Here is a 27,970-nt window from a genome sequence, read left to right on the forward strand (position 1 = left end):
CTTCGTATTACGGGGCAATACTAAAACAATATCTCGGAAAGAGAAAAATAATGCATTTTCGTTTGACAACTGATCATGCATGTACGATGTGAAACTAAATTTAGTTTTAGTGCAGATATGTTCATACGACACAAAGACACAATTTTGTTATACGGATCATTTTAATTTCCTGCAACGATATCTATTCATACGACACACGAACACTAACTCCGATCCTAATAAAAAGACAGTTCCGCTCGGCTTAGAGGACTGGGCCAGTCATGTAAAATAGTGAATATAATATACATGTATTGCTTTTTATAAACAACTGGTCAGTTACCATAATTTAAATAACTCTTTTGACCTGTTAATTCTTTTCAGCTCAATTCAGCAGTGAAAAACGACCTTAATGTTAATCCACGGGACCAATTTTAATATTAACATCGTACACACTGCAATTGAGCATGGTTTACAGGTTTTGTGTTGTTTTTGTTTTATTAACGAATACATCATAATATTTTCTCACTCATCATGAGAGTGCATACGGTTAGACAACATTAAATTTCGATAAAACTACACCGCACTCTATACTCTTCATGTCGATAAAAATTGAACAGTGCTACTGCACACGATTAGACCAAGGATACCCGCGAAGGTGAACGCATCTCGTGATTTTATCTGTATTCGGAAACTTAACAAATAATATGATATCGGAGAGAGTCGTGTTTTATCAAGTAGATACTTCAAATATACCGGAGAAATCGATTTAATATTGCAAATTATATCTTATTTTGGAGATGAAAAAAAGTTATGTGCTATTTATAAAATTTAACAGGAATTTCCATGTGTTTTTCCGCGATCTATGGTAACCCAACTGTTACTTGATGTTGGGATCCCATAACACCTTATCAACTCTGTGCATCATTGTGTTTCAGGTAAATTTCTTAAAATTTACAATTATATATCATAATATACATAGTATTATGAAAGTTATTGAAAAACTGTAAGTAACTTATAAATTTATTGTTATGATAGGTTTATGATTGCCGATATTTGTTATGTTCGTTTTGGCAGGTTATAAGTTCACCTACACTAAGTAAAAGCACACAAATCCCATTTTTATCATATTGGCGCCTTTATTTTTCGTTTATGTGGTATGTTAGTTGTTTTTTCGTCTTGACTTTTTTGCAAAATCGACAGTCGACAACGCAGCAGAATATAAAGTGTATCTTTATCATACATGTTTAAGCGACCTTCAGACTTCATATCTAAACGACTAATTAGAGTAATAGAGTAACATTATAATACACTTATTTTCTGGTTCAAATGAATGAAGATTCCTATTGGATCTTCTTGTGGCGATGTATATACTCTGTACTCAGTGACTTCATTTTTATTGGGTGTGACTTCAACGTTTGTCACGCACTTTCGTTTTGTATGCGTGTCACGTTAAGGATACATTCCACCTAATCATTGAGTATCCCTCCGTATTGCATATTTCCAAAGAGGTCATTTTTGCATAACAACCATTGAACAATCTGAGCCATGTCTATTGTGGTAATTTCTAATATCTTTTATGCGTATTAAGTGTGTTTAATTACTTTAACGAGATGCTCTACAGATGTCTGTATGCAGAGGAGATTCATTTTCTTAGAAGTATCTTTTTATTGTAGTTATTGAAAAAAAATCCTCCGTTAAAATGATACCTGGCCTGATCATCCGATGTAAAAGAACGGAAAGAACTATGTTTTGAACCTTGCCAGTTTTGTTATCGCACCCTTTTAAATTTTAAATAAGCATAATTTAGCCTGAAAATGACGTGTTATTTAATTTGAATATTTATTTACAATAAATGCAGACACGTTCAAAAGTAATAAAGCATTCATATAGGTTTATTTTAAGAAATTTTTATATTTTGAATATGTATTAAAATTTAAAACAGCTGCAAATATAAATAAAGCTCTATGAACATGACACATGGCAGCAATGTTCACAAATTGATAAAAAAAAATGCAATTAATACATTAGTTCATTAACATTCACATATACATCACATATAAATTGATATAATGACCAATCTAACAAGTTTTATCAGATGCATTCAATACTTTAAACACCAATAGTATGCCTGTATGTGTCAGATTTGAGACACAAATTACTTTTATTTATACAAGGTTTATATACATATATATGGCTACCCAAACCTTTAACCTGTTCTTATTACCCTTGTATTGGTGAAATATTTATAATGCACAAAGTGATTACTTTCATTTATATTGCGTCAATTTTGTTAAAACCAATGAAACTGAGTTAAACACTCAAATACTGATCATTTTGAACGTTATGTGGACGGTGCTCTTTTTGTAAAAAGCACGGACTCAGTAAGTTAGGTAACATTCTGGTATGTATTTAACATTCTGGTAAGAATTTTATGAGGCGTTGTCTTAATTAGACCAGCCTGGTGTAGTAGCAGTACCAACAGTTCGACATTCTATCACCTCTCGGTGCTTTCTTTCACCTGGAAAAATGGAAGCAGTTGTTGACCTGTTGTCTTTTGGCATTCCCACAACCCATAACAATAATGTAGGTTTTGGTTGAAGCTGAGATTAACAAGTGTTTTCTACTTACATTAGAAACCACCACAGGTGGCTCGTGGGAAGTGGATATTTCCTTTTGATAAATATGTTGTTTTTTCTTATTTAGGTTTATTTTGTGGGTAAATAAAAATCTACCCGTAATTACTCTATGTTTTCGGACACTTAAAAATAATTTTTTAGTGTCCGAATATATAGATACGAAAAATATTAATAAATTACAGGTGTCCGAAAATTTAGAGACAAAACTTAAGGCGTCCAAAAAAGATAATAATATTGAAATATATGCTATTGATCAATGTACAATAATTTTCTTGTGATTAATTTTTCTTTTTCTGTTTGAAATAAATAAATAGAATTGCACAGCTTCGTTAACTGTTGCCTGTAATGATATATAACAAAAAGTAAAAACAGAAAACATACTGCTTCCTTAATAGGACGACACTGTTACAAATGCTGTTGGGTGAATCCATTACTTTCTACTGTATACATGGTTATTAGCCCAATTACGCGAATGTAATGGTCGATTTCCTTCAGGCGAGCATCTGTCAGTTTTTATTACCTTAATCCGGTTGTACAAATCCATGATCGAAGTGTAACAAGATAAGCGAAAACAGGACCGAAGTCTGTAGAATAGCGTGGTTAAATATACTGTCCAAAAATTTAGAGACATTAATTATGGACGAAAACCCGTATGTCCGAAAATTAAGAGTCACGAAAAATAATTACTTTGGCTAAAAAAGAGGGTGTTCGAACACTTAGAGTGTTCGAAAACTTAAAGTAATTACGGTATATAAAATCAGTTATTATTATGTTTTCGATCGTATAGTTGGAAGAATCTGAAATGAAATGACTTTTGTAACTGATGAACTAAGGTAGGGGCAATTTTGCAAGTCAGTCTGCTGTTAGCTACGCTAGAAACGATCACTGCAAGTCAGTCTGCTGTTAGCTACGCTAGGAACGATAACCACTACCTATCTGCACTACCTGCAGTAAAGTTATGCAGATGACGAATGCTAAGAGCGTCTGCTCTAACCACCGCATCTGCCTGTTTATAGTTCACCACTGGTTTACTGCATTGTATGTATCAATAGTCTTTAACAGCTTGTAAGACAACATTGGCCAGTCTAGTGTTTATCATTGAAATCTGTACATATTGGCTGCATTCAGGGAAAACGGGGCTTCACGCATGTCAAATAAGACTAGCCTGTTCACACTGATTAGCCTGTGCAATGCGCAGGCTAATCAAGAACGACACTTTCTGATTTTATGGTGTTTTTCGTTTAAAGAGTGTTTCTGGTACTGGGATGACAATTTATGCATCTGCATTAAGCCATATTTTCCCAAAATGAAGCTTAAATTATCTTTTTTATTAATGATTTGAAAAAAAGCACATCTCGACCTGTGCTTTAAGACACACTCTTTATAAATTTGAATGGGTTGTGTTCATTTCAAACTTGCGATATAAAAAGCTATAACATAATTTTGAAAACTGAGTTGCGGCTAAGATTATACAACAGCGAACAACTTCAGTGCCTTCAACGCTTTGATATTTCAATAGCATAAGTTGTGAAAAGTGTTTGGTGAAACCTTTATCTTTTAAATCACCCCCCTACAAAAAATAGTTTCGCTTTAAAATAAATGTCAACATTAAGGTCATTTTGCCATCTAGCTGTATTAGTTTTACCTTATCAAATGTAATTTAAAAAAAAAACACGTTTATAATCAACTTGAAAGTGTTTGTTGGCAAAACAACAAACCCATTTTCCGATTTTAGTAAATAAACGTGATTTTTCTCAATCTTTAAAGCCCAAATCCATTTGAATCTATTTTGACCTTCCTTCAATATACATGGTTTATCAGGGGCTTAAATCTATATTTGATCTATTAATAATGAACATGTGACCTATAAACTTTTGTTTAGACTGCCTCTTTTGCAGATGAGGCAATCAGTTACTTGCTGAATATGTTCTTTAAGTAGATCGCTGGACTACACATTAGAGGTGTGATCCCTGGCTCGGCTACTTTACTTGTTTGGTGATAAGTCATGGAATCCTTTGTATGGCAATTATCCCTCTAAAGCTGATTCAAGTAGGTCATATACTGGTACACTTGTGCGCTTCAGTACTGCTTTGTCAGCTTTTCAGGAACAGTGTGAGTTTATACATTTACAGCTTTGATAAAACTGACATACTGTAAAAAACAGCAAACAATCTTACAAAAACAAAACAAATACATGTATACAAAAAAACTAATATACTTTAAACACTCTGTGTCATCTAGTAGTGTTCCCATAGTAAAGTAAATAGAATTAATAAGTTATAAAAATATCACTTCATATTAAATTGAATTCTGTGAACTTAGTACTAGTCTACAAGCCAGTATCTCAGGAACTGTTTGAGGTGATAAGTAGACCGCGGTGATATGACGAACATATAAAAAAAATAACGTTTGTTTTGTTCAATTGACTGCAGCAGTATTGTATCATAAATACGGCATAGTAAAGTATTAATTCAAAACTATGCATTACATAGCACAGTTAATATATGTTATTAACTTATTGAATACCATTATTAACACATCAACAATAATTATCAACAACCCATTGTAAACATAATTACAATATTTATTATTATTATAAACACATACCAAAACTAGAAGTGGCGCGTCAGAGGCCGACGCGTATCCCCACGCTGCAAAGATGTTATATTAAAAGGCAATTTTGGGTGGACAAGGACTATGTTGGTTGGGCCCCACGGTGGGTAATGTGGACATGGATGGTCGAGAGAGACCGTGTTGTCATAAGAGATGTTCAGTATTGATTTGAAGTCAATTGGTGAATAAATGAAGAAGTTATGTTTAAACAAAATTTTGGGTGGGCGTGGTCTATGTGGGCGGGGCGCCCCAGGGTTGGTAATGGGGCCATGCATAGTTGAGATTGACCGTATTGTCATAAGTGATGTACAGTATCAATTTGAAGTAAATCGGTGTAGAAATGTAGAAGTTAATGTAAAATAACCTAAAAAAATGAGTGAAAATCTCTGACCCGGCCCCATCCCAACCCCCATAACTTTTGGCCCAGGGGACAGATCAACATTCCAAATAGGGCACTGTCGCACATATGCTCACAGCTACAATGTGTTTAAGTTTCAAGGTTCTAGTGCTTATAGTGTAGGAAGAGATAGTGGCCAGGAAGAACGGACGGACGGACAGACGGCGGAGATAACCACATAATCCCTCGTTCCAATTCGGAGCGTGGGGATAATCAATGAAAAATAAGCATCAACGTACTGACAGTACTGGTGTGACGATGCTTTTGAAGAGGATGGATATAAAAGCATTAATTTAAGTGTATCTACATCACCACAATTGTGTATGTGGGTAAGACGAAAAACAATTTGTGTACAAACATTTTGGGTAAGAAAAAATTATGCCAAAAAAAACAATTGGGTAAGAAATTGTTTTGGGTACGAACAAAAAATTGGGTGCCAAAAAGATATGGGTTATACGAAATAAATGAGGATACTACGAAAAACAATTTGGGTATGAAAAAATTGTTGGTTTGAAAAAAATGTGGGTACGAAGCAAATATTGTGTACGAAAAAATTTGGGAACGAAAAAAACTGGGCGCGAACAAAAAGGTTTATTTTGTGGGTAAATAAAAATCTACCCGTAATTACTCTATGTTTTCGGACACTTAAAAATAATTTTTTAGTGTCCGAATATATAGATACGAAAAATATTAATAAATTACAGGTGTCCGAAAATTTAGAGACAAAACTTAAGGCGTCCAAAAAAGATAATAATATTGAAATATATGCTATTGATCAATGTACAATAATTTTCTTGTGATTAATTTTTCTTTTTCTGTTTGAAATAAATAAATAGAATTGCACAGCTTCGTTAACTGTTGCCTGTAATGATATATAACAAAAAGTAAAAACAGAAAACATACTGCTTCCTTAATAGGACGACACTGTTACAAATGCTGTTGGGTGAATCCATTACTTTCTACTGTATACATGGTTATTAGCCCAATTACGCGAATGTAATGGTCGATTTCCTTCAGGCGAGCATCTGTCAGTTTTTATTACCTTAATCCGGTTGTACAAATCCATGATCGAAGTGTAACAAGATAAGCGAAAACAGGACCGAAGTCTGTAGAATAGCGTGGTTAAATATACTGTCCAAAAATTTAGAGACATTAATTATGGACGAAAACCCGTATGTCCGAAAATTAAGAGTCACGAAAAATAATTACTTTGGCTAAAAAAGAGGGTGTTCGAACACTTAGAGTGTTCGAAAACTTAAAGTAATTACGGTATATAAAATCAGTTATTATTATGTTTTCGATCGTATAGTTGGAAGAATCTGAAATGAAATGACTTTTGTAACTGATGAACTAAGGTAGGGGCAATTTTGCAAGTCAGTCTGCTGTTAGCTACGCTAGAAACGATCACTGCAAGTCAGTCTGCTGTTAGCTACGCTAGGAACGATAACCACTACCTATCTGCACTACCTGCAGTAAAGTTATGCAGATGACGAATGCTAAGAGCGTCTGCTCTAACCACCGCATCTGCCTGTTTATAGTTCACCACTGGTTTACTGCATTGTATGTATCAATAGTCTTTAACAGCTTGTAAGACAACATTGGCCAGTCTAGTGTTTATCATTGAAATCTGTACATATTGGCTGCATTCAGGGAAAACGGGGCTTCACGCATGTCAAATAAGACTAGCCTGTTCACACTGATTAGCCTGTGCAATGCGCAGGCTAATCAAGAACGACACTTTCTGATTTTATGGTGTTTTTCGTTTAAAGAGTGTTTCTGGTACTGGGATGACAATTTATGCATCTGCATTAAGCCATATTTTCCCAAAATGAAGCTTAAATTATCTTTTTTATTAATGATTTGAAAAAAAGCACATCTCGACCTGTGCTTTAAGACACACTCTTTATAAATTTGAATGGGTTGTGTTCATTTCAAACTTGCGATATAAAAAGCTATAACATAATTTTGAAAACTGAGTTGCGGCTAAGATTATACAACAGCGAACAACTTCAGTGCCTTCAACGCTTTGATATTTCAATAGCATAAGTTGTGAAAAGTGTTTGGTGAAACCTTTATCTTTTAAATCACCCCCCTACAAAAAATAGTTTCGCTTTAAAATAAATGTCAACATTAAGGTCATTTTGCCATCTAGCTGTATTAGTTTTACCTTATCAAATGTAATTTAAAAAAAAAACACGTTTATAATCAACTTGAAAGTGTTTGTTGGCAAAACAACAAACCCATTTTCCGATTTTAGTAAATAAACGTGATTTTTCTCAATCTTTAAAGCCCAAATCCATTTGAATCTATTTTGACCTTCCTTCAATATACATGGTTTATCAGGGGCTTAAATCTATATTTGATCTATTAATAATGAACATGTGACCTATAAACTTTTGTTTAGACTGCCTCTTTTGCAGATGAGGCAATCAGTTACTTGCTGAATATGTTCTTTAAGTAGATCGCTGGACTACACATTAGAGGTGTGATCCCTGGCTCGGCTACTTTACTTGTTTGGTGATAAGTCATGGAATCCTTTGTATGGCAATTATCCCTCTAAAGCTGATTCAAGTAGGTCATATACTGGTACACTTGTGCGCTTCAGTACTGCTTTGTCAGCTTTTCAGGAACAGTGTGAGTTTATACATTTACAGCTTTGATAAAACTGACATACTGTAAAAAACAGCAAACAATCTTACAAAAACAAAACAAATACATGTATACAAAAAAACTAATATACTTTAAACACTCTGTGTCATCTAGTAGTGTTCCCATAGTAAAGTAAATAGAATTAATAAGTTATAAAAATATCACTTCATATTAAATTGAATTCTGTGAACTTAGTACTAGTCTACAAGCCAGTATCTCAGGAACTGTTTGAGGTGATAAGTAGACCGCGGTGATATGACGAACATATAAAAAAAATAACGTTTGTTTTGTTCAATTGACTGCAGCAGTATAGTATCATAAATACGGCATAGTAAAGTATTAATTCAAAACTATGCATTACATAGCACAGTTAATATATGTTATTAACTTATTGAATACCATTATTAACACATCAACAATAATTATCAACAACCCATTGTAAACATAATTACAATATTTATTATTATTATAAACACATACCAAAACTAGAAGTGGCGCGTCAGAGGCCGACGCGTATCCCCACGCTGCAAAGATGTTATATTAAAAGGCAATTTTGGGTGGACAAGGACTATGTTGGTTGGGCCCCACGGTGGGTAATGTGGACATGGATGGTCGAGAGAGACCGTGTTGTCATAAGAGATGTTCAGTATTGATTTGAAGTCAATTGGTGAATAAATGAAGAAGTTATGTTTAAACAAAATTTTGGGTGGGCGTGGTCTATGTGGGCGGGGCGCCCCAGGGTTGGTAATGGGGCCATGCATAGTTGAGATTGACCGTATTGTCATAAGTGATGTACAGTATCAATTTGAAGTAAATCGGTGTAGAAATGTAGAAGTTAATGTAAAATAACCTAAAAAAATGAGTGAAAATCTCTGACCCGGCCCCATCCCAACCCCCATAACTTTTGGCCCAGGGGACAGATCAACATTCCAAATAGGGCACTGTCGCACATATGCTCACAGCTACAATGTGTTTAAGTTTCAAGGTTCTAGTGCTTATAGTGTAGGAAGAGATAGTGGCCAGGAAGAACGGACGGACGGACAGACGGCGGAGATAACCACATAATCCCTCGTTCCAATTCGGAGCGTGGGGATAATCAATGAAAAATAAGCATCAACGTACTGACAGTACTGGTGTGACGATGCTTTTGAAGAGGATGGATATAAAAGCATTAATTTAAGTGTATCTACATCACCACAATTGTGTATGTGGGTAAGACGAAAAACAATTTGTGTACAAACATTTTGGGTAAGAAAAAATTATGCCAAAAAAAACAATTGGGTAAGAAATTGTTTTGGGTACGAACAAAAAATTGGGTGCCAAAAAGATATGGGTTATACGAAATAAATGAGGATACTACGAAAAACAATTTGGGTATGAAAAAATTGTTGGTTTGAAAAAAATGTGGGTACGAAGCAAATATTGTGTACGAAAAAATTTGGGAACGAAAAAAACTGGGCGCGAACAAAAATGTGGGTACGAAAAAAATTGGGTACGAAAAAAATGGGTACGAAAAAAAAATGAGGTCCAAAAAAAATTGGGTCCGGTACGGAAAAAATCGGGTACGAAACATTTTGGGTAAGAAAAAAAATTGGGTGTACGGGGAAATTAGGGTTCGAAAAAAAATGGGTACGAAAACAAATTTAGGTTCAAAAAAATGGGTACGGAAAATAATTGGGTACGAAAAATTGTGCGTACGAAAAAAAATTTGGGGTACGGAAAAGTAGTACCCGTGGACCTCTCGGAAATGGACGGGAACCATGCTGCCTTTATCTTTATCAATGGCCCTGGGGCGTGTTATGTGGACATGGATGGTCGAGATAGACCGTGTTGTAATAAGAGATGTTCAGTATTAATTTGAAGTCAATTGGTGAATAAATGTAGAAGTTATGTTAAAACAAAATTTTGGGTGGACGTGGTCAGCCACTATCTATTCCTACACTATAAGCACTATAACCTCGAAACTTGCACACATAGTAGCTGTGAGCATATGTGCGACGGTGCACTATTTGGAATTTTGATCTGACCCCTTATTATCATGTGCGTCGCATATTGTTAGTAAAATGAGTTAAAATGTCCTTATTTTTTCCCATTTTACCCCCATAATTTTGACCCAGGGATCAGATCAAAATTCCAAATACTGCATCGTCGCACATATGCTCATAGCTACCGTGTGTGTAAGAGTCAAGGTTCTAGTGCTTATAGTGTAGGAGGATAAACGACCGTTTGGCCAGGACAAACCTACAGACAGCGGAGATCAAAACCATACCCCCCCCCCCCACACACACACACAAAATACATTATTTTAAAACCCATCATACCATACTAAACACATAGGGTACGATCCTTCAAACACAACTTCGCAGTATACATATACAATTTTATATTATTTAAACACTACGTGTATTGATGCAACATATAAACAGTACCATCTCCATGATTACCATATAGGAAATAGTCTTCGTGAAACTTGCTAACAGCCTTCAGTCATCTTGACAGGCATTGTTTTCCTAAAAAAAACTCCAGACCGAAAAAGGCACGTACGAGTCAACAAGATACTATTCTGCATGTCGTCCGAATTTTCACAAAACATGTCAGGACAAGGTCACGAAGACTGAGCCTACTGTAATATACAACAACTTTTCTCGATAAAAAATAATGATAATCTCATATAATATAAAGATACAACATAAAATATATTAACTGCAACTACAATGTATCTCAACAATCATAAGAAAAAGATAGTAAAGGCATTCTGCATCATAATAAAATCGTAATTCATCAAAGCAGTAACATTCCAACCATACCTACCATTAATAAAATCACCGTTTTCTTGATGAACATACTATGACTAATAACTATAATCCAGATCGTTGTTGCCGTCATTGTAAGAATTTTATTATAATATTCATAATCATCAACAACATCGGTGCAATGCACAAATGATAACGACTATGGTCGAACCAAATCATTCATGTATTTAAATATAATTGTCAAATATTCAATTGTTTTTGTTTTTATCAGGTGATGCTCAAGCCACAACGTGATTCGTTATAAACACATCTGATTTCCTTCTGATGTGTAGATAAAGCATAATGGCGAGTCTGGCAGATGTTTTCACTGAGAAAGAAAGTACCAACTGGCTAAAGGCATGGTTGGCAGTGGATATTGCAAAGTCTGGCTTAGATCATTTCGCAGAGAACGAAGCTAAAACTTTACATTTGAATATATACAACGCTGTCTGGTCAAGTGTTATGGCACCAGCTGTTTGCTTTGGCTGTAACACCGCAAACTTGCTGAACTGCCCGACACGAGGAGTATGCGATAAACAAGGCGCAAACAGCTCATGTAAGGCTATGCATGATACCGTGACAAATCAACCACGACCGTGCCCTACTAACGTGTGTAATAAAGTTCTCGATGAAATAAAAAATCTGCACAGATTTGCCCGTCCTTCGTGGAAAAATACAAGGGCGGATCTATGGGCACAACATCCTTGGCAAATTGCCAAGGCGTATTTTCCTCCGGACGGATATACTGCAAAGAATTCGGTGCAAGAAACAGACTTCAATGGCATCATCAGTTTTATGATGAACTGTAAACACTTCGACAACAAGTTTTCATTCCCTATATGTTCAGGACAAAGCAATCCCCCATGTCTACTGACAAAGGTAAACGTATTGTATTTAATTCAATTTACTATCCGCCCGTCTACCGAGACGAGTTTCTTATAAGCTTCTCTTCAAGCACATAGTGCGAATGAGAAGCTGGTAGGATACCATGATGACCGTCGCCCGGCTCTTAATGTTTTACCTTGAGGGATAGAGGCATGGTAGGATACCGTGATGTCCGTCGCCCGGCTCATAAGATTTTACCTGGAGTGGAAAGAGGCATGGGTAAATGAAGTAAAAAGGGCATGGTACACGCGTTTAATTCAAATAAGTTAAATAAAAATAGCACGAACAACCGTCGAACATTAACGCGTTATTCGCAAATAAATGTAATATATTAACTTCTCTAAACTAAACTCGTAGGTGTCAATTGTGTTTTATTTATGTTTTTACTTGATTTAAATTAATATTAAATAGTTTTTAAAATAATGTTTTCAATAGTTTCCATTACATTTTTATGCAAGTACTGAGTGACACTAAAATAAAGCAGAATATGCATATCAATCTGATTATACACAGATCAATATCACATGAATACAACTATTCTATAAATTTTTAAAATGCGAGAATAAACACAAATTGAAATTGACTCGTTTCAAAGAATAGATTTCTTATAAATGTGTTGTTTGTATCTTAAACGTGTTCTCGATCTTTCAACTTAAAGGAGCATTTCATAAATCCCTACTTATTAATTGATGTATGTCGTTAATTTGATTGTTATTGTTCTTTCCTCCAATATACGCAATTCCGGAAAAATAACATGTGCAACAGGTGTGTTTAGAAACATACTTTTGTTTATGTCCGACAACATTCGCGAGCAAACAGTTTTGATGTCGTTCGGCGACTACTGGAGACGCCCCTTTAGTATTCTTGATGAATTTGTTTCCGACAAACAGTATTATTGCGATTGTTGAAATCATATGATATTTACAAAATTAAGTGTTTTAATTCTTTAATTTAAAGAAATGTAGGGGAGGTGGATCGTTTAGGGGAAAAAATAGTCAATAAAAAAGGGGTATTTGCGGGCGTCGAGGAAGGATAAAAAACTGCTATAGATCGAGCACCTTAATGGATTAAATCTACTCGATTAGACGTGTGCGCCTTGGAAGCAATTCCTTGCACTGTCCAAAAATCACAATAATTGATCCTCGTTTTTTTGGTAACATTTATGCAAAGAAAAATGGTCAATGGGAAACTAAGCTCGTTATCGATAAGGGCGCAAAAACTGATAAGTCCCAATGGTCAAACGACTATAATAGTCTTACATAAGTAAAAACAACGTTATATCATATTGTGTAAGAAAACACAAGCAGGCGTATGAGGTAACAGTTTAGAGGGATTGGTCACACAGATTGTTTAAAATGATTGCGTAAATTTTTACTTGAATTAATACATTTTGTTTATATTATATTTATTGTTAGCCGCTTATCTTAACATTAATATGCAAATGACTTGTACCCTTCTTTTCTTGGATTACTACGTGCGCATATTGTCGTTTGGAATAATGTTAATGCACATAATTTTGCAAACAAACATACGACCCATAAATAAAGTTTTGATGTATAAAATATGGTGTACAATTTCATTTAAAGATGAATAACAATATGACATATTTAAAAAGGTTATCGCTAACACCTTATGCAAGAATTGATTAAATACATGGAATGTTGATATTTTTAGGCGCGTGAGATTGGCAGGACTGTACGTCATTTGTCTCAGTGTAAACTCACAGATGCAGATCTCCAGGTCATCTTCACAACACTGACTGACTTGCTGACTGACCCAACGTGTCTAGCACACATTGTCGCATCACAGGAGGCTGTGAACAAATTAGTAAAGGTAATATATATTGTTAGATGTGTTATGAAATCGACACCATACACGTTGTAAAGTACTATTGAGCACACAAATGTTTAATCGGCATGAAAATTCTTAGCTGAAGATAAGCATGTTATATTAGATGTTATATGGAAAGCTGAAATAAAGAGCACCAATTATTTGTTAAGTAATTAAACATACAAATTTACATACACAATGTATGGTACATTTGTGAAATGGCAATGATCTGATGAACGTATGTCTTAGATACGCTTTCTCAAATGCAGCTGCAACATGACGTGTTGAAGATAACCACGGAGGAAATTATCCATTTACTAGAAGCTGTTCAAGATAAACTAAAGAAAGTTGTTCAAGATGAGCTTAAGGAAGTTTTTCAAGATAAGGACAAGGAAGTTATTCAAGATAAAGTGAAGGAAGTTGAAAATATAGCCGAGAAGACGCTTCAAGAGATAAGGGAGTCCATTCAACGATACATGAATGATCTCAAGGAGCACAATGACACATGTAAACAGCAACTTGATGAGCACACTAAAACATGTGAAGTGAAACTGGATGAACACACTGGAAAATGTGAAGTGAAACTGGATGAACACACTGGAAAATGTAAAGTAAAACTGGATGAACACTCACAAAAATGTGAAGTGAAACTGGATGAACACACTGAAAAATGTGAAATGAAACTGGATGAACACACTGAACAACTTAAAAATACACTTGATGGGCATTCTCGAAAGCAATCAGAATCAAACTATGCGAAATCATGCGAAGGTACGTCTGAATTAGTATTGTACTTAAAGTTGCATATAAATGGCCTAAATGACCATGCCTCCATTTTAATAGATTTATATTGCTATTGATTTAAAATTGTCTTCTCTTAAATTTCGTATGGTTTTCCATTCAAGTTTGTAGAAATCATTTCTCTGTGTTGCAATATTGCCCTACCCTTAGGCTACATGTATATTGTTCTTGTATATGTGTGAAGTGGATACTTTAGAAATCTTTTTCTCTGAAATCGCAAGGCCACATGTATAATATTTTTGTTCACTATCCACACTTGGACCGCGTGTCCCATAAAATACGTATGCAGTCCAACACGTGTAAAGCGGTCAGTAAAGGGTAGTGACCCATGTATTACTCACTTGTTAATTGCCACATTGATTTGGACGCTTCAAATGTACAGTCCGATTCAACTCACACCCCAAAATTATTTTAAACTTTGGCTAAATGACAACTCCACTTGCGAACGTCAAATATATCACTTACTTGCAATCACAAGCGATTTTTTTCAGATTCAGACAGTTTCTCACACTTAACTCGCTCCTCTCAAGTGAAGGACGTGCGTTCACCTCGAATTAATAATAACAATCCCTTATTTATTTTTTTTATTGAATATAGAGTTGACGCACGCTAGAAAGTGCCTTAAAAGAATGATTTGAAAATGTTATTTTGAAATCACTTTATATCTGTGTAACAACAACCTCAATGTTGTAAGTACTTAGCTGTTATTTAATTAACGAATTGTACGTTCATTTCTCGGATACAATTCATTTTGACGACTTCCTAATAATTATTCCAGGGAAACAAACCTCAACTCCCTATTATTTGTATTATCACATTGGGCCGCATATATTGTATGAAATACAGTAACTTAAATCAAATTCTTTAGCCGCAAAAAAGACTGTGACTTAAGAAGTGAGAGACAACAGGAAGATTGATTTGATTTTTACTTTTCTCACCTCGAAATGTCTGCCCCACGACCGCATGACACGGGTAAAAATGGCTTTTGGCGTGATTTTAACTGGCCGTTGGATGCCTATCCTGTTTACATGTATGTTCCGGTGTAAGTCAGTTGAACAACATGGGCATCAGGTTGTGCAAGTTTCTTTATGTGGCAATAGTAATGTATTGTGTTCACATCTTTGGTCAAATAAAAATGCAACGTGCTCAGACATTTTGTTCTTGTGATATCTCGTCCAAATTACAAAATGGTTTGGGAAACATCACCCAATTTACTCATACGTTTCAGTTCCCAAAAGTATCAGATAAACGACCTACATGTATGGCCTATAACCCACTTTTATTTCATTTTAGTCGTGCATACAGTTTTACCTAAATAAAAGAGCATGCAACGCAACTTCTGTCAGTACATACATTGCTAAATTTGTATTTCAGATTTCCTTCGACGTTTGATTAAACATTACAAGGACACATCTAGCTATGTGCCTCTTTCTCCTTTGGATCAAAGTCTTGATAAGTGTATAACAGACATATACGCAACGCCTAAAATACATCGGATCAATATAAAGAAAGATGGTACACGAAAGAAAGCGGAACAAGTAAGTTTGTACAATGAAATATTGTATACAAACGATCTTGCAAATAGACATATTTACGTGCAAGGCGACCCCGGCTCCGGAAAGTCAACTTTTGCAGCTAAGTTAGTTCATGATTGGTGCAATAAGCCTTTGATGACTGCTCCGGATGAAAATACAGCTTTTGATGACTTGATGACAATTGAAAAATTCAAGTTCATATTTTTCATCTCGTTGAGAGACGTAATAGGACAGAAGGATATACGTCAGATGATTAGAGCCCAGCTCGTTGATCGAATGTATTCCGAAGATGATCTTAATGATGTGCACAAACTTCTGAAAAAAATTATAGAGACTGAACAATGTCTCGTAGTTCAGGATGGCCTAGATGAATGGATAGCTCCTGATGGTTGTAACTTACCTGAACCTTCTTTGACAGGATTACAACAGGACACGGTCACGGTTCTTACTACAGCTCGACCATGGAAACTGGCTGATGAACGTATCAAAAATTCTCAAATCGACATTCTATTAGAGATTGAGGGCATACGCGATCCGGATATGTTTTGTAAAAAAATACTCGGGTGCATAATTGACGAGACTGAGGATCTGGACAAAACTGTGAAAGAATTTCAAACATTCGTTGAAATACGTGAACTTGAATCGTTATCAGCTTCACCCATGTTGTACACGCTGGTTATCTGTATGTGGGTAGACACGACGAAAGAGGAGGAACAGTTAACAGGATATTCCTTGTGTGCGTTATACACAATTTGGCTCGAAACTCTTTGTAAAAAAGCGAACAGTACGACTGGTTATTTTAATGATTTAAACCCTTCTCCTGTAGAGTGTTTTTCTAGGACAAGTTACCTACAGCCAAATATTGTACACTTAGATAAGCTTGCAGCTGCAGCTTGTAAATTGTTGTTCTCTTCTGAAAGAGAAACATCTATTGTTTTCAGTAACATTACATTGTCGAACTATTTTTCTCAGGAAGAGTTCACATTTTGTTTATCATTTGCTCTCAAGGCAGGAATATTAACAAACAGGAAAGATAAAAGTCGGACCAGTAACTCGAACTCGTTCATTCACAAAACTTTGCAAGAATTCCTCGCAGCGTATTATATCGCACGCAATACACATGTCATTCAAGACGTAATTGTCGGGTATCTTAATCGCTACTGCAATTCCTATCTCGATATATCTCAAGTTTTTGTATTCCTGTGTGGAATTAACACTGTTGCTGCGAATGAATTGTCGGGTTTGATGAACGAATGCAACGTTGCTCATGGCTATGATCCCTTTGAGACACAATTCGGGCCCAGTGAATTTCAGATGATAATTGAGGAAGGAATCAAGGAGGCTGCAGCCAGCAAACAGGATGGCATATGCCCAACACTCAGTCAATTTTACATTTATTACAACAACATACAAGATTTACATCGCATCTGGTCTACAAACACTGCCAACGTCCGGTCATTGTATCTGGGAATCTATGCCACCGATATTCAGTCATTGCCTCTAGGAAGTTCACTTGCACGTGGTCAGCAAAAATCACATTTTGAGTTTAACCTGTCGTCGTGCCACAGACTGAAAGACTTGCGTTTAGAAGGAAGTGCTATATGGCTAAAAGGTAAAGTTATATTACGTATATCATATAAATAAGGTTTATAATCACACAATAGTTACACATATTTATGTTGTTTTTAACATGAGTTTGTCACTGGATTAACAATACGTTGAGTTTGATGTTAATGGTTTGTAGGACTTTGTTTTTAAACAGAAACCTTATAAGGACAGTTTTGGTTAATCTAAATTGCAGATATTCAAAAGATTTACCTTAAGAAAACACTAGATGTACACTAGAAGCAAGTTGTATCGACCAGCCTTTATGACACTTAATCAGAATACGTGTCCCATTAATATGGCGTCAGAGTTTCAAGCTGGGTAATATCGGGTCAAACAACGTGAATTGTTCATTTCAAAGAAAAAGCTTAGTAGCACTCTATAAGACTTATTTTTAGTTGTATCTTCATATAACAGAACACTTTTGTTCTAATGATTTTTCGACCGAGTTCAACGATAAGTCTGGTTCATAAAGACATTGACAAACAGTTTATGGGAGACGTACCAACTAATTCTCGTTAAGGGAAAAGGCAAAGGCGGGACACAGTCCATACCGCCTTTCCGTTCGGGTGCAGGGTACTTGTTCTTATAATATTATAGTATACCTTTTGTAACATTTTTAGAAGTCGAATGTTTGGCTTAGGCTTTATGAAACTTTACCGGCTTATTTTCTAACGATTTCTAATCCGAGTTTGACATTGGTTCCTTGATAAACAAGGCCACTTGGTGACTTGATAGTTGTTTCTATATGGCTGAAGTGAAACCTTGTTAACACTTTAAACCTTACAGTATTAGTCCTTTATACGTCCCTTATTGGTCTTCATTAAACTTGTTCAAAACATTTACGATGGATATAGCATCCGAGTTCGAAAAGGTTCCGTTGACATGGAGCACGAGGGCGGGGATGTTTACCGTGCGTGGCTATGGTGTAACACTTAAAACACTCTTTGAGGCACATTCTTGCCGAATCAACATAACAAACTTTCTCAGAAAATTAGTTGTTATCTTATGTTGGCCGAGTTTTACAATGGTTGAAAAATGTAAAAGCTGATTAGAACACTTCAGTTCCTTTAAATCTCAGGTGAGCGACCTAGGATTTTAGTTTTCGTGTTTAATGACGCTTTCGATACCTCTTTTAACGGTAAAGCTGTTTGTTCGCGTTTTGTACTCGAAGTAAGTAATTTTATTAGCTCGGCTGTTTTCGGAGAAAATCCGAGCTATTGTCATAGCCAGCTCGTCGTCCGCCGTCCGCCGTAGGCGTCGTGCTAAACCTTAACATTGGCCATAACTTTTTAATTATTGAAGATAGAAACTTGATATTTGGCATGCATGTGTATCTCATGCAGGTGAAGATTTTGAGTGGTAAAATTTTAAGGTGAACATCATCCTTCAAGGTCTAGGGTTGAAAAAAAATCCAATGGAAGTAATAAGCTTTAAATGGAAATAGTTATCTGACATGCCAACGTATATATTTTTGTTAAATGAATCAAAGTGGTGCAGTAGGTGGCATTTTGTTTCTGACAAACACATCATGGTAAAAGGTCAATGTCAAGGTCATCATTTACGGTCTACGGTAAAACATACAAATCCAAGGGAAGTAATAAGCTTTAAAGGGAGATACTTATTCAATATTGAACATAGCATCTTGATATATTTGGCATGCATGTGTATCTCATAGAGCTGCGCATTTTGAGTGGTGAATCTACAGTCACGGTAGTGGCTTTTAATTATTTGCTTCTAAAAATAGAGATTTGTTAGAGACAATTATTTTCAAGGAAAGTTATTTATTTAATTATAAATGTCATATTATATATTTTCTTACCAAGAATTGAAGGTCTTTTCACAGTTACTGAACAGATTTATTATTTTTATTATTTATATCTCAAATGATTGATTTGTCAAAGGTTTTTTTCTTAAATGATATAATTAACATTTCTTTCATGTTCATTACAAACCTGTGGACTTATGTCCATCGATACATGATCAACTCTGGCTATGATTTCTTTTAAACCACAGGGTTTGGTTGTCAGGGATGTCTGACATGGTCATAATTGACTGTGAGACCCTCCCTCCCCCACCCTCCCCCCGGTTGGATTGGACAAAATTCAAGGGAAGTAATAAGCTTTAAAGGGAGATGATTTCTATACCTGCCAAATGATAAATAGAAATTTTATTTCAAAGCGGCGCAGTAGGGGGCATTGTGTTTCTGACGAACACATCTCTTGTTGGGTCACAAGGTCAAAGGTCAAGGTCACTGTGACTTCTTTAAAAAAATCTGACAAGCTTTCGCAGCCGAGCGTGGCACCCGTTATGCGGTGCTCTTGTTATATTTGTCTCCAGTTTGCAAAGTTAATGGAATTTGGTTACATTTTTTACACACAGTTTTAATTACCATTTAGGCTGGATTTCATTGTGCCCCCTTAAATAATTTACGAATCCCAACTCGCTAAATGACTAAATATGAAAAATACCTTAACGTATTTGGTCTAACACTGACTCAATAATGGGCTCGTTAACAATCTGAAAGTCATTTGTATTGCCAAATGTTCAACAAACATAATGATATTATTGAGTCAGAACCTGGGTCGCATGTGATAAAAAACTAGGTACCTAGTCCAGATTTTAGAAAAAGGTTGCATACTGTTTATGTCCGCATTTATTTTTCGGTCTTTGTCTAGGTTTGTTAGAAACTTTTACCATTATTATAGGTGTTTTTTAAGAAATGTAAACACAAAACAGAGGTAAGGGTTTCATTGGTTTCATTTACTGTCTAATACATACTAAAAAAACGTTATCTACCCTTATTGGTATAGTCCTTTACCTTTGCGTCCCTCCTTTGAAATAGTTTAATAATCATGTAAACTTGCCTCTTTTCGGACATTGCTTGCTACTATAAATGTCTTTGAATGACTATTTTTAAGCAAATATTTCAAAATAAGTTTTAGCCAACACTAGCGGTAATCTATGGCACTTTGCATAGATATAACATAGCTCTTTACAGTAAAGTCGGTACATGCATGTCATGTCTCACTCTGTTATCAGGGACCAGGTTTACTTCAAATGTGTAGTATATCGTTAGCATTACACACATTGTTTACCATATATTTTAATGCTTAAACAAATGCCGGATAACATCAACACCAATCGGTTTGGTTTTCTACCATACTACCCATAGCGTATCGTAACGCACTCTTATACTATACTATACCGGACCGTATGATGTTATACTGGTCAATACCGGACAGTGCTTGTCATTGTTTTCTTGTTCCGGGTCATTCCGGAGCGTATTTTACCGACGGAATATGGTCTTTTAAAAACACAGCATAATTCACACGCAAACTAAATTATATCAAACATAATCCATTTAAAAACATTAATTAAAATGGTATTTTGTCCACTACGATATTGTTTAAGTGATTCTTATGTTGAAGAGCAATAGCTTCCATATTTGTTTATTATAGATGTAATTAAACAATCGTCGAGCTGAGATTTACTTATTTCCGAGGTCCTCGATATCAAACAAATATGATGGATTTATAAATTCGTATTACTATATTTTCACTGATTTGCATTTAATAAGACACCGTTTCACACTTTAAATGATATGCATTATATAACTGGAAACTTTACAACCTATCAGGGAGAGGCGGCCAGGAATTTTCAGTATTGTATAATCTGTGAAAATTATAAAGTATGTTCCCCACTGTTAACCAATGTAATCCTTTTAGTGTGTTTGTTTTCATTATGCATTTAATTATGTTTACAGATCCTGCCAGTTTGGGCACATCGGATCTTCCGGTCTGGATTTTTCTCAACAATGCAGAGCCATCACAATGTGGAGACCCTCCTTCAGTACTGCCCTCCATAGCATACATTAAACTGTCATTTTTCAAATGTTCCTCCTCCGGGCTACGAAGTCTGTTCAGCACGCTGCTAACTCTCGACCATGAGGTGAAGTGTACTCTTGAGGATTGTGTCATAACATCTTCTGTCGGAAGATCATCTATATGCACAAAGGCAACAATAAGGACGGGTTTAAACAAAACATTCCACATAGGCAATGTTATGAGTGGCCCCGGTTTTTGGGAGGCTCTACATGGTCTGAATATCAAGTGTCTGGATATCAATGGACTGAATGCTGACTGTATTGAACACGGTTCAGAGTCCTTGTTTAAGTCTCTAAAATCGCTCATACAGCTGGACACGCTTAGTATAAGCGCGAAGGAATTCCATCCCTCTTTGTGGAAGGCTCTACATGGTCTGAATATCAAGTGTCTGGATATCAATGGACTGAATGCTGACTCGATGGAAGTAGGTTCAGAGTCTTTGTTAAAGTCTCTAAAATCGCTCATACAGCTGGACACGCTTAGTATAAGCGCGAAGGAATTCCATCCCACTTTGATGAAGACCCTGTACATTCTGAATATCAAAACTGTAACTCTCAGTTTAATTGGTAGATGTCCTAGTCGTCTGATAAGAAAGTATGCATCGCGGATTTCGCAGGAACCAACATCGCCCACACAAATGGACACACTTTATATAGCCATGAATTCCAATACCGGTCTGTTAGATGCTCTTTATGATCTGATTGAAACCACCCTCAGTCTGTGTGGAAATGGAGAAAATGTAACAGTGAATCGTGTATCGGCAGAGTGTAAGTCACTCGAGACGCTAAAACAGCCTGGTAAGCATATTGTTATCGAGACCAATGACAGCCCTGATCTAAGATTGCTAAGATTGGTTTCAGATGGTTTGTATTTAAAGGGGTTTAGTCTGCTTATTGTCTTAATTCGTTTTGAAGTAAATCATGTATCGACATTGGCAAATGTCAGCCAATGAATCGCGCATAAAGTGTCCTTACCGGAGGCTCTGAATATTCTGATGATCATGTGTCTGAATCTGAGTTATTGGACATTGAATCATGTATACTCGTTCTCACAGATCTGAGTTATTGGACATTAAATCATGTATACTCGTTCTCACAGATCTGAGTTATTGGACATTAAATCATGTATACTCGTTCTCACAGATCTGAGTTATTGGACATTGAATCATGTATACTCGTTCTCACAGATCTGAGTTATTGGTCATTGAATCATGTATACTCGTTCTCACAGATCTGAGTTATTGGACATTGAATCATGTATACTCGTTCTCACAGATCTGAGTTATTGGACATTGAATCATGTATACTCGTTCTCACAGATCAGAGTTATTGGACATTGAATCATGTATACTCGTTCTCACAGATCTGAGTTATTGGACATTGAATCATGTATACTCGTTCTCACAGATCTGAGTTATTGGACATTGAATCATGTATACTCGTTATCACAGATCTGAGTTATTGGACATTGAATCATGTATACTCGTTCTCACAGATCTGAGTTATTGGACATTGAATCATGTATACTCGTTCTCACAGATCTGTGTTATTGGACATTGAATCATGTATACTTGTGCTCACAGATCTGAGTTATTGGACATTGAATCATGTATACTCGTTCATGCAGTCACGATCATCGTTCACACAGCTAGAATAACTTGGTATTAAACCTTTTCCAATCGGAAGCAAAGTGAAAATGGATATGTGCTAACAGCATAAACCAGAACAGTCTGCGAGTAACTCGCAGTCTGTTCAGGTTTAATGCTGTTTGCTGATCATTAGTAACTAAAGGTTAGAAATGAAGCCTTTAAAACTTGAATTTAGTAAGAAAGCTATTTAATTAAATATAACGTTCTATGGGACTACAAATGCATCAAAATACGTATCTAAGTTGGAAGGGGTTAAAGTACCAGGAAACAGATCCGATCTATGGATGTCCGTTTTTTTTCATATATAAAACGTGATTTAAAAGGGTATTTAGTCCACTATGCTATTGTTTAAGTGTTTCTTATGTTGAAGAGCAATAACTTCAATATTTGTTGATTATAGATGTAATTAAACAATCGTCGAGCTGAGATTTACTTGGTTCCGAGATCCTTGATGTCAAACAAAGATAATGGATTTATATATTTGTATTACTATATTTGCACTGATTTGCATTTAATAAGAAACCGTTTCACATTTTAAATGATATGCGTTATATAACTGGAAACTTTACAACATATCAGGGAGAAGCGGCCAGGAATTTTCAGTATGGTATAATCTTTGAACATTATAAGGTATGTTCTCTACTGTTAACCAATGTAGTCGCTTTTAGTGTGATTCTTTTCATTATGCATTTAATTATGTTTACAGATCCTGCCAGTTTGGGAACATCGGATACTTCGGTCTTGATTGTTCTCAACAATGCAGAATGGGGAAACCCTTCTAAAGTACTGCCCTCCATAGCATACATTAAACTGTCATTTTTCAAATGTTACTCCTCCGGGCTACGAAGTCTGTTCAGGACGCTGCTAACTCTCGACCATGAGGTGAAGTGTACTCTTGAGGATTGTGTCATAACATCTTCTGTCGGAAGATCATCTATATGCACAAAGGCAACAATAAGGACGGGTTTAAACAAAACATTCCACATAGGCAATGTTATGATTGGCCCCGGTTTTTGGGAGGCTCTACATGGTCTGAATATCAAGTGTCTGGATATCAATGGACTGAATGCTGACTGTATGGAACACGGTTCAGAGTCTTTGTTTAGGTCTCTAAAATCGCTCATAAAGCTGGACACGCTTAGTATAAGCGCGAAGGAATTCCATCCCTCTTTGTGGAAGGCTCTACATGGTCTGAATATCAAGTGTCTGAATATCAATGGACTGGATGCTGACTGTACGGAACACGGTTTAGAGTCTTTGTTTCAGTCTCTAAAATCACTCGTACAACTGGACACGCTTAGTATACGCGCGAAGGAATTCCATCCCACTTTGTGGAAGGCTCTACATGGTCTGAATATCAAATGTCTGAATATCAAGTGTCTGAATATCAATGGACTGAATGCTGCCTGTATGGAAGAAGGTTCAGAGTCTTTGTTTCAGTCTCTAAAATCACTCGTACAACTGGACACGTTAACTATAAGCGCGAAGGAATTCCATCCCACTTTGTGGAAGGCTCTACATGGTCTGAATATCAAGTGTCTGAATATCAAGTGTCTGAATATCAATGGGCTGGATGCTGACTGTATGGAACACGGTTTAGAGTCTTTGTTTCAGTCTCTAAAATCACTCGTACAACTGGACACGCTTAGTATAAGCGCGAAGAAATTCCATCCCACTTTGTGGAAGGCTCTATATGGTCTGAATATCAAATGTCTGAATATCAAGTGTCTGAATATCAATGGACTGAATGCTGCCTGTATGGAAGAAGGTTCAGAGTCTTTGTTTCAGTCTCTAAAATCACTCGTACAACTGGACACGTTAACTATAAGCGCGAAGGAATTCCATCCCAATTTGTGGAAGGCTCTACATGGTCTGATTATCAAATGTCTGAATATCAAGTGTCTAAATATAAATGGACTGAATGCTGCCTGTATGGAAGAAGGTTCAGAGTCTTTGTTTCTGTCTCTAAAATCACTCGTACAACTGGACACGTTAACTATAAGCGCGAAGGAATTCCATCCCACTTTGTGGAAGGCTCTACATGGTCTGAATATCAAGTGTCTGAATATCAAGTGTCTGAATATCAATGGGCTGGATGCTGACTGTATGGAACACGGTTTAGAGTCTTTGTTTCAGTCTCTAAAATCACTCGTACAACTGGACACGCTTAGTATACGCGCGAAGGAATTCCATCCCACTTTGTGGAAGGCTCTACATGGTCTGAATATCAAATGTCTGAATATCAAGTGTCGGAATATCAATGGACTGAATGCTGCCTGTATGGAAGAAGGTTCAGAGTCTTTGTTTCAGTCTCTAAAATCACTCGTACAACTGGACACGTTAACTATAGGCGCGAAGGAATTCCATCCCACTTTGTGGAAGGCTCTATATGGTCTGAATATCAAATGTCTGAATATCAAGTGTCGGAATATCAATGGACTGGATGCTGCCTGTATGGAAGAAGGTTCAGAGTCTTTGTTTCAGTCTCTTAAATCACTCGTACAACTGGACACGTTAACTATAAGCGCGAAGGAATTCCATCCCACTTTGTGGAAGGCTCTATATGGTCTGAATATCAAATGTCTGAATATCAAGTGTCGGAATATCAATGGACTGAATGCTGCCTGTATGGAAGAAGGTTCAGAGTCTTTGTTTCAGTCTCTAAAATCACTCGTACAACTGGACACGTTAACTATAAGCGCGAAGGAATTCCATCCCACTTTGTGGAAGGCTCTATATGGTCTGAATATCAAATGTCTGAATATCAAGTGTCGGAATATCAATGGACTGGATGCTGCCTGTATGGAAGAAGGTTCAGAGTCTTTGTTTCAGTCTCTTAAATCACTCGTACAACTGGACACGTTAACTATAAGCGCGAAGGAATTCCATCCCACTTTGTGGAAGGCTCTACATGGTCTGAATATCAAGCATCTAAATATCAAGTGTCTGAATATCAATAGACTGAATGCTGCCTATATGGGACAAGGTTCAAGGCTCAAGGTGGAAGAATCTGTAAAATCTGTACATCAAAATTGTAAATCTCAGTCTAAATGGTAGATGTAGTAGTCGTCTAAGAGTAAATACATCGCCCTCACAAAGGGACACAACATATTATAATCTTGCGAAGCCCCATCTTGATCTGTTAGAGAGTCTTTTTTGTCTGAAAAAAAAGAGCTTCAGTCTCTATGAAAGTAGAGAACATGAGCTAGTGGATCGTATATTGAAATGGTATAAGTCAGACTTGCCGCTTGGTAAGCATGTTGTTCTCGTGAACACGGACAGATTTGACGTTAAGGGCTTCCATTTCGAGAGGCTTAGAGGATGTGTATTGATAGGTATTAAAGAGAATCATGATTCGGCAGATTCGGCATCGAAACAGTTCCTAGCATCGCTCAGAACGGTTTTGAAGTCCCGGTCTACGGGTGGCTTTACATGTAAGATGTAAGTTGACATTTAATAATGTATACTCGTTATCGTGTCACGATCGTCGTTCATACAGCTAGAATTACTTGGTATTAGCCCTGTCCCACTCACACGCAAAGTGAAAAGGGCTATGCGCAAACAGCATAAAACCGGAACAGCCTGCGAGTAACTAAGTCTGTTCAGGTTTTATGTTGTTTGCTGCTAATTCGTAACTTTGGGTTGGAAATGAAGCCATTTAAAACTTGAATTTAGTAAGAAAGGTATTTAAATAAAATTAACTTTCTATGGGACTACACATGCGACAAAATTCGTATCTAAGAGATAAAGGGTTAAAGAGCCAGGAGACAGATCCGATCTATGGGTGGCTCTTCGTGGCCTGAATATTACATTTCTGAGTCTGGATGGTGTGGGAAGCAATGTCGTAGGGAATTATGTAGTGTTTATGTCGACATGGCTAACAGAACTGGAAACCATTAGTATCAAACAGTTACTCTCATCGTTCACACAGTTAGAAACGCTTAGAATTAAAATGCTTGAAGGCTTCCAATGACTTTTGGGGGCTCTATGTGATCTGGATATTGAGTTGAATCTGACTTATTTGCGTGGAGGTTTGAGATTTGTGATAGTTAAACAATGGTTAGATCTATAAGTATTCTAGCACGTACATCTGGAAACGCTAACACTATGTTTGCAATTAGGAACAATTAGGAAATCCGTTACCGCTGCCTCCTTCAGTGAAGTATTTAAATATCTTCATTCATGAATTTATTCCGCTATATTTATTCCAAATTGTACAACTTGTCTGCATTCACTCAGACAGTTGAGATCAAGCTGGAATTCGGTTGTGATGTTGTGTCACTATTTAATAAAGTATTACATTGTCATCCAAAAGGAACTGGAGACTCTGGAAAATATTAAAGTAACACGATTACTGACATTTAACGTTGAAAAAAAATACAAATTGGTATTGAATGACGTGTTAAGAACTTTATTGTTGACGTTGATGGCAATCATGGTGATATTGTCGGTGATGATGAGCTTTATAAACAATTCATAGGTAGTGTGGCTTAGTTGAATAGCATTTCTATTAGACTTCATATTAATAAAGATCCAGTTTCGATCTAGCATAAATAAAAAACGTTTAAAATGCTTCCGACTGCTAAGCATAATAATATAACAATAATATGTTTTTTTAGTGCCAAAAACTGTTTGAGTTGCTGTGTAATTGAATCGAATGCATCTAACTGAATTATTATTTGTTTCATGATAACAATAAAAATGTATTCTCAG

The 27,970-nt window shown here is 36.1% G+C and overlaps 1 protein-coding gene across 12 annotated transcripts; it reads left to right on the forward strand.

Annotated features, from left to right (window-relative positions):
* Positions 1-587: 587 nt before the first annotated feature.
* LOC127833629 (uncharacterized) lies at positions 588-27,970 on the forward strand. Of its 12 annotated transcripts, none has more exons than XM_052358983.1 (11): positions 588-634; positions 815-914; positions 11,299-11,945; positions 13,626-13,784; positions 14,051-14,552; positions 15,957-17,729; positions 21,489-22,406; positions 23,964-25,025; positions 25,200-25,547; positions 25,722-25,895; positions 26,070-27,970. In XM_052358983.1, the coding sequence occupies exons 3-11, from the start codon at positions 11,370-11,372 to the stop codon at positions 26,312-26,314; spliced, it is 5,757 nt and encodes a 1,918-aa protein (XP_052214943.1). In that variant the 5' UTR covers positions 588-634; positions 815-914; positions 11,299-11,369; the 3' UTR covers positions 26,315-27,970. The 12 variants fall into 12 exon arrangements, with proteins under 12 accessions (XP_052214943.1, XP_052214945.1, XP_052214941.1 ...); XM_052358985.1 differs by having other exon boundaries at positions 590-914; positions 21,489-21,878; positions 22,038-22,406; XM_052358981.1 differs by having other exon boundaries at positions 590-914.

The sequence above is a fragment of the Dreissena polymorpha genome, chromosome 6 (assembly GCF_020536995.1).
Source record: "Dreissena polymorpha isolate Duluth1 chromosome 6, UMN_Dpol_1.0, whole genome shotgun sequence".
In the NCBI taxonomy this organism is placed as follows: Eukaryota; Metazoa; Mollusca; class Bivalvia; order Myida; family Dreissenidae; genus Dreissena; species Dreissena polymorpha.